Genomic DNA, 12,147 nt, shown 5'->3' with positions numbered 1-12,147 from the left:
TGTGTGTGTGTGTGTTAGTGTGTGAGAGTCTATGTGTATGAGTATGTGAGTGTATGTGTATTCGTGTGTGTCTGAGTGTGTGTAAGTGTTTGAATGTGTGCATATGTATGAGTGTGTATTAGTGTGAGTGTTTATGTATGAATGTGTGTGTGTTAGTGTGTGTGTTTATCAGCAATACATATCATAGGAGACAGTTTTCTTAACAATAATCTTTTGCACGTGCTTGCCTTGCAAGCATGAAGACATGAGTTCAGTTCCCAGAACCAATGTAAAAAAGTCAGATACAGAGGCATATGCGTGTAATCTCAGTACTGGGGAGGGAAAGACAGGTGGCCAGCCAGCCTAGCATAATTGCTGGGCTCCAGCACCCAGATCCAGGTGAGAAATTCTGTCCCAAAAGCCACGTCTCCTAATAGTGCCACTTCCTATGAGTGTAGGGGCTGCACTTGCTGTTCTTGCAGAAGGCTGAAGTTCAGCTTCCAATGTCTATTTTGAGCAGTTCACAACCACCTGAATCTCCAGCTACCGGAGATCTGGTAGCCCCTTCTGACCTCTATACGCACCTGCATTCATGTACACAAACCCATACTCATGAGTGTACACACTGTAAAAAATAATCTTAAAAGGAAAGGGGATAGCTCAGTGGATAGGAGTATTTGCTGCTCTTCCAGAGGACCTGAGTTTGGTTCCCAGCGCCCACATGGAGGCTCACAGGTGTCTGTAACTCCAGTTCTAGGGGACACAATGTCCTCTTCTAACCTCTTGGGTAGCAGACACTCACATGGGGCACAGAAAGACATGCAGGGGAAACACCCATACACAGAAAATAAAAATTAATAAATATTTTTTAAAAAATAGGCAAGATGAATTGTACCTGAGGAACACCTCTGGCCTCCATACACACTTATGTGCATAAACACAAGAACACACATGTATACATTTATGTACATACATATATACATATACACAAGCTTGTAGAAAACAATATGAAAAATAAATATATCTCTTAAAAGCATATAGAAAAGTCATTTATAAATAGGTAGATATTTATTCTTATAATTAAAAGAATACAAATTTTAAAAAATAAGAAATTACAGATTCTATATATCACCCATCAGAATGGAGATCTTGGTGCAGGAGCAGGGAATAGTAATTTCCATGTATTGCTGACAAAGAGCTAGGCTGAAACCTTTTTTGGAAGGCAACTTGACAGCAATAAAATTTTAAGTGTATATTTCCTTTCATTAAAAAATAAAAGTTATCTTCAGGGCATGTTGTTATATGGCTGTAATCCTATCTATTAGGAGGTTGAAGTAGGAGTATAAATTTGAGGGCAACCCAGACAACTTGGAGAGAAACTGCCTCAAAATTAAATAAACAGGGCTTGGAATGTAGCCCTGGTGATAGAGCCCTTGCTTGGCATGTCCAAGACTCTGGGTTCAACCCCCTAGCACAGGGGATACTTCCATTTATTTTCTTCAGAAGATTACAAAAATGTGAGTATTGTGTCATTGATTCCTATAGCAAATGCCAATAGGAACTCCAATGGGAGGTTGTTTAAATAAGTTCCCTAATGGACCGAAAACTATTAGCATGGGCATTTCAAGCCTTCTCCTTTCATCTGCCAACTAAACAGAATTTTGTCTTGGGTAAATTCGTACACACACACAGGAAAATCATCACCACTTTTAGGCTTTTGTAATGCTGTACCATGGGGGAAACGGAGAGTTCAGGAAGAGTCGAGGCTTTTTTGAATCCAGACAAGTTGGGGAATGAAAGTACGTTTAGAGAAGGGAAAGTGATGTTGGTATTATGCAAGCAAAAAGCCTCTGTTTGGGTCTCAACCATGTTAAAATAATCTTCACAAAGAAAAAACTCATAAGAAGAGAAAATACAGCACAACGTAATATAGGCTATCCGTCGCGGTGGAATTATAAGTGATTTTTTTTTTCAATTGTCTCTAAATATTTGTGTACTTTCTATTTCTGCCACAATCACGGGTTCACTGCTAGACGCGCCTCGGCCGGTAGGTGGTGCGCTGTGGTGCTTTCTCAAAACTGGGCTGAGCAGTAAACAGATCAGTGTGGGAAGCGCGGCTACACTGAGCTGTCAGATCACAACAGAGTCAGGCCACCGCTAGTCGCCGCCCCGAGCTGGTGTGCCAGCTCCATGTGCCAGCGCCGATCCTTTACCGGGGCCTAAAGAAACAAAGGGTGAAGGCTGTTACACAGAGAAACCCTGTCTCGAAACCCCAAAAATAAATAAATATAAAAGAAACAGGGGTTGAAATGTCCCAGTGTTCCGGGTTCTTAATTAGAAAAATTGCCTCGTGCTAAAACCTCGCCCAACCTCTTCAATCCAGGAGGGAAAAGGGGGGCGCAGTAAGTTAAAACATCAAAGTCAGACGTTGCTGGAGTAAGCCCAGAGTACCACCCAAGGATGCGTGTTTGTTTCCCAGGTGGGGGCGCGCCGGGACGGGACTGCACGAAAGAGCTGGACCGGTTCCCGGGGAGGGCGCCTGCCGGCGTGGCTTTGGGGAGCGGTCCTGAGCCCTGCGCCGTGAGAAGCGTCCGGGAAGAGCGGGGCTGCGCAGACTCGCTCACCCGGCACCGGAGCTTACGGGGTCCGGCAGAGGGCGCTGGCAGGCGGAGCTCAGCCCGGGCTCGGCTCGGCTCGGCTCGGCTCGGCTCTGCTCTGCTCTGCCGGGCTCCGCTCGGCTCGGCTCGGCTCGGCTCGGCTCGGCTCGGCTCGGCTCGGCTCTGCTCTGCTCTGCCGGGCTCCGCTCGGCTCGGCTCGGCTCGGCTCGGCTCGGTTCGGCTCCCCCCGGCTCCGCGCTCTAAGCCCCGCCCCGGAGTGCTCAGCCCCGCCCCTGGGGGTTCCGAGCGGCGGCAGCGCTGACCCCGCCTCCGTCCTTCCTGACTTGCGCGCGCAGCCCGCCGCCTGCGCCTGTCCCCCTCCTTAGTCAGGCGCCGGTCCTGAAACCGCCCAGCCAGTTCGCCGGCGCTCGGGCCGCGGTGCACGACGAACCGAACCGAGGTCCGTAGACCCGCGCGGCGACAACATGAGCGCGCGCCGCCCGGCCCTCGGCCTCCTGCTGCTGCTGCTGTGCCCTGCGCAGGTGAGCGGCTTCCAGAGACCCGGGCGGGCTGGGCGGGACGCGGCGGGGCCGTGCGGCGGCTCCGGAGACCCCGGGCGGGCGCGGCGGGCGCGGCGGGCGCGGGGAAGTTGGTCTTGCGGGTGCAGCCGCGGAGGTCGCCTTCTCCGGCGTCTGTCCACCCTCACGCCTAAGTGACAACTGGGGCCGCTGTTTGGCCAGCTTTGAGCCCATTCCAGCTGTGATCACCTGATTTAGGACGGGAGAATTGGAGGGACAATGGGTGCGGAGGACAGGGACTTGTTTTTTTTAGCCATTTTAAACATAAAAAAATCTACACCACACGAACTCTTTAGTGTACTTAGCTTCGACTGCATTATTGCTGCTTAACTCCAGACGGTGGAGGCGGAGAACGAAACTCAGGCATCAAATTGAATCGGCTTGATCCAGAATGCGGGTTGCCTCTTTTTCACGTTCATTTAACGTTTCAGGAAACTGAGGCGAACAAACACAAACACAGTAGGCCCACAATTAGCTAGGGACAGGACGACACCTGGAACAGTGTAGTGACCTCCCTCATCTGGCTTTTCCTGTGGCCAACTTGGCCATGGGTGTGCCACTACTGTTTGTGTTTCTACAGTTTTCTCATTGGAAACAGCGGGTGTGTGTTCGGTGATGCCTACGGAAGGGTATTAATTAAGCCAAATTAGGATGACTAAGTCTATGGAAATTCTGTGCCCTTGTGCCCACCAACTCCCCTGTGATGGTTATGACAAGGGGGTGAATCAGACGTGAGAGCAGATGAAGTGGTTACCCGTTCTAGGAAACCTCTATCCTTTGAACTTTAAATCTGTGCAGTGCTTAGAGCGGCCTAGAGATGCTGACCCCAGAGGGCCCAGGAGCCAGGAAGAGTACACATGCAGCTTCCAGGCTGAATCCAAAGTGAGGGAAAGCAGAGAAGACAGTTCGGGAGCTGCTTGGGACAGGCCAATCCTTGCCAAGTTGGTTTCAGATGTTTGCCTCAGCCTTGATTTTTTTGAGACGATAAATACCTCATCGTCTGTGAAATGAAGTTAGTGTGTGGAGAAGCCGTTTCCCTGACTAATGTAGTGCCTTCCAGACGATGTCAGCAGTTTCTTTTCCCCAGAGTGTTGGGGTCAGGACCTAATCAGCAGACTCCACATTATAGAGTGGTTTAAACTTATATCTGCTTTTACCTCAAGGTAGCCTTCAAGGTTGATGAAGCAATGGGTTCCTCTCCTAGCACATGTGACGTAGACTAGAAGTTGATTCTCTTGCAAAATGCCCTAGTCTTTCCAAAGCCCTCTTGACTAGAAACACTCCCAATGTTGTTTTAGAGCTCAGCTCCCTGCTATCTAGAGGTTTCTAGGGCAGCTAGGGCAGCCATGGGGGCGGGGTATCTGGTTTAGAACTCATACTGGTCAGTGGCCCCAGCTCATCAGGGTTCCTGTCTGAGTTGCTTGGGGATTAGAGGCAGTTGTCCTTTGGAAAATCCAAAATGCATTTGGAAAGATTTTTGGTTTTCTCTTTAGTGTTTTCTGTTTACAGATGATGGGATGATAACATTGCCAACTTGAGTGTTCTGTTTCTGTTTGTTTTGGCGGTTTGTGTGTGTCAGGCTTTCTCTGAAAGAGCCCAGGTTCTGACCCTCACTGTGTTGCCCAGGTGTGCCTGCTTCAGCCCCCTAAGTGCTAGAGTAACGGGCACCAAGCAGTGCACCTGGTTCAGACAGCTTCTTTTCAGTGCCTGTATTTGCTAATGGTCATGGTGTGCATGTCTTTAGTCAGAGCCCTGGAGAGGAACAGTCATGCAGATCTCGAAGTTTGAGGCCAGCCTGTTCTACCTAGCAAATTCTAAGCCAGTCAGGTAAATATCGAGACCCTACCTCAAACAATGGCCCACTAGCATTCGTCCAGGTTTGAATGCAATTTGGGGCAATAAACTTGTCTCCCCTGGCTGACTTTCTCCCGCTTGAGGAAGTTGGAATGTGTCGAGGTCTGAGTACTCATTAAATGTTAAGTGACTTTTTCAGGGTTAATCTTAACCTCATGAAATTGGAGTGGCTGGGTGTAATCTTCCCCAGCTTCCGGCCATTGGTCAGATTGATGGAGTAAGATTTGATAACATAAATTACCAACTGGAAAAGGTTTTGTTTTTTTTTTTTTTTCTTTGTTTGCAAGTGGGTAAAGAGTAAAAGGGCTTGCTGAATAGAACTTTGTATTTCTCCGAATCCATTACCCAGAACAAAGAGTCCCTCTGTTGAGGGAGGCACAGGCACCCTCTTCTGGCTAAGCCTCCTCGGGCCACTGTTAAAGAGGCACACTGTTTGATGCATGGCACATCACCTACTGGGAAGAATCTGGACTAAGCCATCTCAGGTGCCTTTCACTGCCTGGGGCTCTGCAGAGGCTATCTGCTTTCCAGAAAAATCAGACCATTTGCTCTCAAAACCGCACCAAGTCTTTACCAGCCTCCCAAGGCCCCTGTTGCCTGGAGCCTTATTGGTGGCATTGTGCTGTTCCCAGCCAGGGTGTCTTCCCATGGAAGTTCTTGATTTTTGCTTGACTTGCTTAGGCAACAGAACTTAAAAAAAAAAAAAAAAAAAAAAAAAATGCATGGTTTAAACCATAAGTATGTTTTTAAAACCCTCTCATACAATGAATACGCTTCTGGGAGGATTTGAAAGACATCTAACACTTTCTCCTTGGTCTGTTTACAGTCCTTTCTTTGGTCACAAGAGGAACTGAGATTAATTCCTTCATTATAAAGTCGGGGCTCTGGGCACAATGTAGGATGTAGATATCGGAAGACCCAACCCTTTGGGAAAGCAGTGTATGAGCTGTAAAGGGCCAGGTAAATGGCAGCTGTGCGCTGTCTTGTGCATAGTTCCTGGGTGGAATGATAGCATGGCGAGAGATGCTGAAGTAAGGGTAAGGACAGAATGTTGTATTTTTGAGCTGTGCTCTGAGATGAATTGTGTGTCAGGTGACTGCGAGGAACTGGGACAATGGAGAGCAGCCATAGAAATGATAAATGGTAGAGGGGATGAAACAAGATTTTGCTAACAAAAACCATTCATTCAGTTACATGTAATGAAGGGGTACATTATGGTATACAAACTCATTGTTTGAAATTGGCTACTCTTGGCATTTTGGTCTTTTTTGAGGGGCCTGCCCCTCAGCTCCCAAATAAATCACATTCAGAGGCTTATTCTTAGTTATGAATGCCTGGCCTTAGCTTGGCTTCTTGCTAGCCAGCCCTTTGGGCTTTTGTCTTTCTTACTTCTGCAAGAAGTAAGATAGAGGTTCTAGGAAACCTCTATCCTTTGAACTTTAAATCTCTGTGCAGTGCTTAGAGCGGTCTAGAGATGCTGACCCATGGCCGGGTGGCTAGGTGGCCGGTGGCCGGGTGTACCTGACTCCTCCTCTGGTTCTCTTTGTTGGCCCCTTCCCTGGGTCTCCTATTTATCCTTTCTGCCTGCCAGCCCTGCCTATTATTGCTCCTGCCTCGCTATTGGCCATTCCGCTCTTTATTAGACCAATCAAGTATTTTAGACAGGCAAAGGATCACAACTTCAGAGTTAAAACAAATGCCACATAAACAAAAGTCACACTTAATGTTCTACCAACAAACTATCCTGATAAAGTTATTAAAGGGGCCAGGGTCCTTTTCTTTTCCAGTCACACTTTTTGTGTAAACAAGCCTGGCCTCTGACTGGAAGTGCTCTTGCCTCGGCCTCTTGAGAGCTGGGATGAGAGATGTTGTACAGCCGTGCGTACCAGCAGGCAGTGGGAACAGCTCTGCCTGATAGACGACTAAAGGCCAAAGGCAGCCACCTCACTTTTGCAGTCGTCATGATCGCACAGCTAACCTTGTTTTGTCCTCACAGAACCCCTTCGAGAAAAGTAGTCTTTCCAGCTTTTAAGATCTATTTACTTATTCTTGTATTTTATGTGTATGGTATTTTATCTGCACACCAGTAGAGAGCACTGGATGCCATGAAACTGTAATTATACACAGTTGTGAGCCACAATGTGTGTTTGGGAATTGAACTCAGAACTTTTGGAAGAGCAGCCAGTGATCTTAGCCACTGAGCCTTCTCTCCAGCCTCATGTTTTTCTTGTTTTATCAACAGGAGCATTAAGTTCATGTTTGTCTCAAGGTCACTAGGCTAGTAAATGGCAACCCAGAAGCTTGAATTACTGGCTTCTCATTTCTGCAGTGTCCTCAAGTTCAAATGTTGCTACCTGACTGTGGTATTTAGCAAGGTAAAGTGAGTGGATGTTCAGCAGTTATCCCATTGGGCCAGTAAGGCTTTTTCTTCAACGCCAGTTTCTGTCTTCCGTGTGGCTTGGTACTTGTCAGGGGAGTGAGTAGTCTGCTGACGATGGCTCTCTACAGATGCACACCAGCACTCACTGCACAGTTCTGACCTAGAGCTATGGCTTTGGGCTCTTCTTCCCACCCTGTACGAGCTGAAGCTCATCAGTGTCTAATAGTAACTTGTAGTGAGGCCTTGGGTGAGTTACTTTCACTGTAAGCTTCAAGGGTTATCTGTGAAATGAAGGGCTAGAGTGGCTGAGCCCATCTCACTCTAGAAATATTTGACTTACACATATATACAGGCAAGTCTTGGTGTGCACTAAATTACCCTTTGCTCTGTGTGTGTGTGTGTGTGTGTGTGTGTGTGTGTGTGTGTGTGTGTGCGTGTGAGAGAGAGAGAGAGTCAGTGTCAGGCTGACTTTGAAGCAAAACCAGAGGTCAGATCAAACCAAGCATCCACCATGTTTAGTCTGTCTCCCAAATTCCAAAGGAACAGGAACAGTGTGACCTCTGGGCAGGGCCCCTCCACCCCACCCTGCTTTGTTGTGCCCTAGACAGGCAGTGGGGATGACCAGCAGCCACCCGGCCTCTTCCTCTCTTGGAGCTGGAGCTGGGTCTCTAGGTCCCTTTCTTGCCTTTCCCTGTCCACAGTGGTAGCAGACCTGGCCATCCCAACTCTAGCGTCAGATTGGGCACTCAGTCATACTGAGGAAGTGAGCCTTCACTTGACAGCCACCTAGAGATGGGGATGATGGTGAAAAGGAGTATGTGTGTGCCATCGCAGCAGGCGGGGCTGCCTGTCTGCTGTGTCCTTTTCTGAGGGATGTCAGTGCCCACATCGGGCGGGGGGGGGGGGCGGTGAACTGTGCAGGCTGTAGAACATTTGTCTTGTTGTTCAGAATAATGTCACTTATCAACCACGTGGCCTTAGAATGTCATTTCTGAGCATGAGTTCCTTGCCTGTAAAGTTTTCATATTCTGTGTGATGGAGTGTTTGAGAAATGAATGAGTAAGAAACTACAGCTTGGTGCCTGGTGTTCCTGCTGGGTCTGTGAGTTGGGCCTCAGCAGGATTCACTAGAGGCCTCCTGGAGTACACAGCCTTCTTGCTGGCATTCAGGGTTCTTTCTGTGTAGTGTGCACAGCAGCCCTCCCTATGTGTTCATGGGCAGTCGAGTGGGGCTCAGCGATTGTAGTTGCTGATGGATAGCAGACAGGTTAGCTTTTCTTAAATCTGACTGCACTGAGCCTGGAACTGTTGGAAGCAGCTTTCTGATGCAGCAATGTTCCTAGTAATTAAGCCACATCTTCCCTGTCTTTCATACGAAGAAACTGTCTAGTCTTGTAACTAGAGTCTGGGTGGAAGCCCTGAGTTCTTGTCTCTGAACTTAGGAAACCCATTGAGATTTTCTCAACTCAGAGTCTTGCCAGTTTCTGAAGTGTTTCAAAGGAAAACATATACCTGGGCCCAGCTATTGAGGATTTCATGGTCTCACTAGGGCAGCAAGACAAACAAAGGCAGAAAATACTCTTGCAAGTCTCATAAATTTTACTTGATTCTAAGAGCAACACCAGCCAACTATGGCCTAGCCAGAGCGTTTGTAAATAGAGTTTTATTGGGACAATGCCCGTTCATTTACTTCTTCATGTGGCTGCATTTGAACTTTGCTGAGGAGAGACCTGAACTCTCAGAAGCCTACATTATTTAATGTTTGGTCCTCCGAGACGGAATTTGTCAGTGCCCAGCCCTAGTGGATCTACAAAGCAGTTCTCAGGATGTGACCAAAACTTGTTGCCATATCGGGAGTCATTTGCTGTCTTGCTAGGAAGACTAGCCAGGTCTGTTGTTGATCTGGGCCACTAAGGCAGCTCACCTACTTTGGGAACAGAGACACTAGACCAGGCTGGAAGGGGTCAGAGTTCAGCTTAATGAGGAAGTGAATCTTGGGAGAGGCATCTAAGCAAAGGCCATTAAAGAGGGCAGACAGGATGGGCGACACCAAGCCTGGCAAAGTTCATTAGAGAGGGCAGACAGGATGGGCGACACCGAAGCCTGTGGAGGCAACAATGAGACTTGTTTTTCTGTGGTGTGGGGTTTGGCCCTAAGGCTCTAGATAAAAATAATTGAGGGTAGCTCAAGAAGAGCCAAAAATAAAATAAAGGAAAAAAGATCTGCGGAAGGGAATGAGGGGTGGATCCAACATCCTTGTGGCTATGCATAGGTGATGGTTGTGGGGAGACGGTAGAAAGCCAGGAAGACCTGGGGGTCGTAAGTAAACACTGGTTCAGTGTGAGAAATGGGTAGGGGTGGGATCGAAGGGAGGCTTTTCAGTTTTAATTCAGTGTACCTGCGAAACCTGGACATTTGTGATAGGTGCATACTGATTTGCAATTAAAGAAAATTCTTCAGCCTCTAAAAAATACTTTGGGGCCAGGTGTTGGTGGTGCACGCCTTTAGTCCCAGCACTCGGGAGGCAGAAGCGGGCGGATTCTCTGTGAGTTCAAGGCCAACCTGGTCCACAGAGCGAGTTCAGGACAGGCTCCAAAGCCATACAGAGGCGGCGGGGTGGGGGTGGGGGTATCTTGGGAATTCTTAATTCTTAAGTAATGTTATCCTTTCAGTTAAGACTATCTTTGTAAGAGTAGTCTGTGTGAAAAATGCCACCTTGACTATTGGCTTTAATGTCTAATGAAGTTATTGTTCTGGAAAACACACACAAACACATACACACACACCCACAACAATATTGATAATTAGGTCATGCGCATTCTATTGGGCTAGATCAGCACACCTTTGTCAGAATGGGTGAGTGGTCCTCTGAAGGTCGGTTTCTAATAAAGGGTACATTCAGCCCTTTCAGCCCTGAGTTCTGCCCTTCTGCTTTCTCTATGGGATAAGAACACCAGTTGCTACCCCTCCACCTTGGCCTTCTACCTTCCAGTTTTGTGAGCCAAATGCATTTCCTCTTATCACTTAGTCTCAGGTACTCTGGTGTAGTAGCAGCATAGGGACTGTGAAAGATCCCCAGTGCTCGAGTCAGCAGACACGCTGCTAGAGACTTGGGTGGATGGTGTGACACTCCGCTTGTGATCCCAATCCTGTCTGACCTCAGAGTGTTGACAGAACTAAAGTCTGCTGTCCTTGATGCCGGGCTTTCATTTCATCTGGTGAAGTGGCATCTGAGACAGGGATTTTGTTCTGTGTTATTTTGGTGGTAAAATACACATGTGACTTTGGCTTTATTCAGTGTTCAGTGGCCTCAGGGTATCACACGTGTACAACCTTTGCTACTGGCCATCTCCAGGACAGAGCTCAAGTTTAATTAGGCTCACTTTTTGGTGATGGTAGAACTCAAACATGGTGAGTTCCATTTTAATACAGCACATAATACTTCCTTTCAGAAGAGGATGTTTCTGAACAGGGCTGTGGTGGTGCACACATTAGACAGGCAGATCTCTGTGAGTTCAAGGCCTGCCTGGTCTACAGAACGAATGCCAGGCCAGCCAAGGATACCCAGAGAAATTCTGCTTGGGGGCAGTGGGGAGGATGTTTCTGAGTTTAAAACCAGGGTGTCTTTGTTTGGTTTGGCTTTGTGACAGTGTCTTGCTGTGTAGACTGGGCTAGCCTCTATAGGCTAGCCTCTAATACCAGTCCTAGTACCTCAACCTCCCACATGCTGGGATTGGGGCAAATGTCACCACCCTCACTTAAAACCAGGCTCCTTGTGTCACAGTGATGGCTACATGATGCTTGGAAGTTGGGTTCTTTGTCTAAAAGGGAAGTGTTTGGCCCGCATGAGTTCCGCTTGCCCAGAGCATGGTGACATTTGCGTATGCTGCTGTGACAGTCCTAGGAGACCTCATGACACATCAGCCCTCTTTGTCACAGAAGTCCTGGGCGCCTTCTGTGCTGTGGTGATGTTGAGATTGCAGATCTGCCTCTGAGGCAGCAGTTAGATTCCCCATGGGCTGCAGAGATGAGCACGGCCCAGCTTCGTCTCTTTAGACCTGTAGTCCCTTGGTGCAGCGGGAGGAGGCCCAGTCTCCCAAGCACCTAGGCCACAGGTAGGTGTCGTCCAGCTCTGCCATGTCTTGGTTCAGACCTCAGATGAGACACTTGACCTGCTCATCTGTAATTCCAGTACCAGATGCGTCACAGATCTGTTTGGGTGGGGATTGTGACAGTAGGGACACTTACCAAGTGCCTGTAGGGTAAGGATGGGAAATGTGCTACATCCTCATGGGACTAGAACATTTGACAGGTGCTCTGGAGGGGTGTGGCCTAGGTGCAGGCACAGGTGCCATTGGGGAGGTGGAGATCGGGGAACTGGTTGCAGGTGGTGAGGAGAATTGGAGCCACTGCGGAAGCAGGCAGGCCTCCTTAGGCTGGGGCAGAAGGAAGGGAAGACCCGGGACAGGGTGTCTGGAGCCCTTTTCACAGGCAGCAGGAGAGGGTGGGTTCTAAGCACATGAATCCCACAGACTGGGAGATGCTGGGCAAGGGAGCCCCAACAGAGTGGATGACGGTTAGCTGTGGGGGCAGTTCCAAAGGTTCATTGTTGTAAGAGGCCCTGGGTGTAGAGACATGAAAAGATTCTCTTCGTCCAGCACCAGAGGCAGGCTGGCAGCTAGGCAGAATTGTGAGTTTGGAGCCATCTGAAGCAGAGACCCATGAAATTAGAGCGTTTGTAGGCAGGTGCCGACACCAAG

General features: G+C 48.4%; 1 protein-coding gene across 1 annotated transcript in view; it reads left to right on the top strand.

Annotated features, from left to right (window-relative positions):
* Nucleotides 1-2,998: 2,998 nt before the first annotated feature.
* Npc1 (NPC intracellular cholesterol transporter 1) overlaps nucleotides 2,999-12,147 on the top strand; it is a 45,978-nt gene continuing 36,829 nt past the window's right edge. The window contains exon 1 of the mRNA XM_051202087.1: nucleotides 2,999-3,118. Coding sequence (XP_051058044.1) covers nucleotides 3,062-3,118 — 57 coding nt within the window. The 5' untranslated portion in view covers nucleotides 2,999-3,061. The remainder of the gene's footprint in view (nucleotides 3,119-12,147) is intronic.

Source organism: Phodopus roborovskii, unplaced genomic scaffold, assembly GCF_943737965.1.
Source record: "Phodopus roborovskii unplaced genomic scaffold, PHOROB, whole genome shotgun sequence".
Taxonomy (NCBI): Eukaryota; Metazoa; Chordata; class Mammalia; order Rodentia; family Cricetidae; genus Phodopus; species Phodopus roborovskii.
The sequence above is the reverse complement of the archived record's forward strand: the minus strand, read 5'-3'. Positions and strand labels throughout refer to the sequence as shown.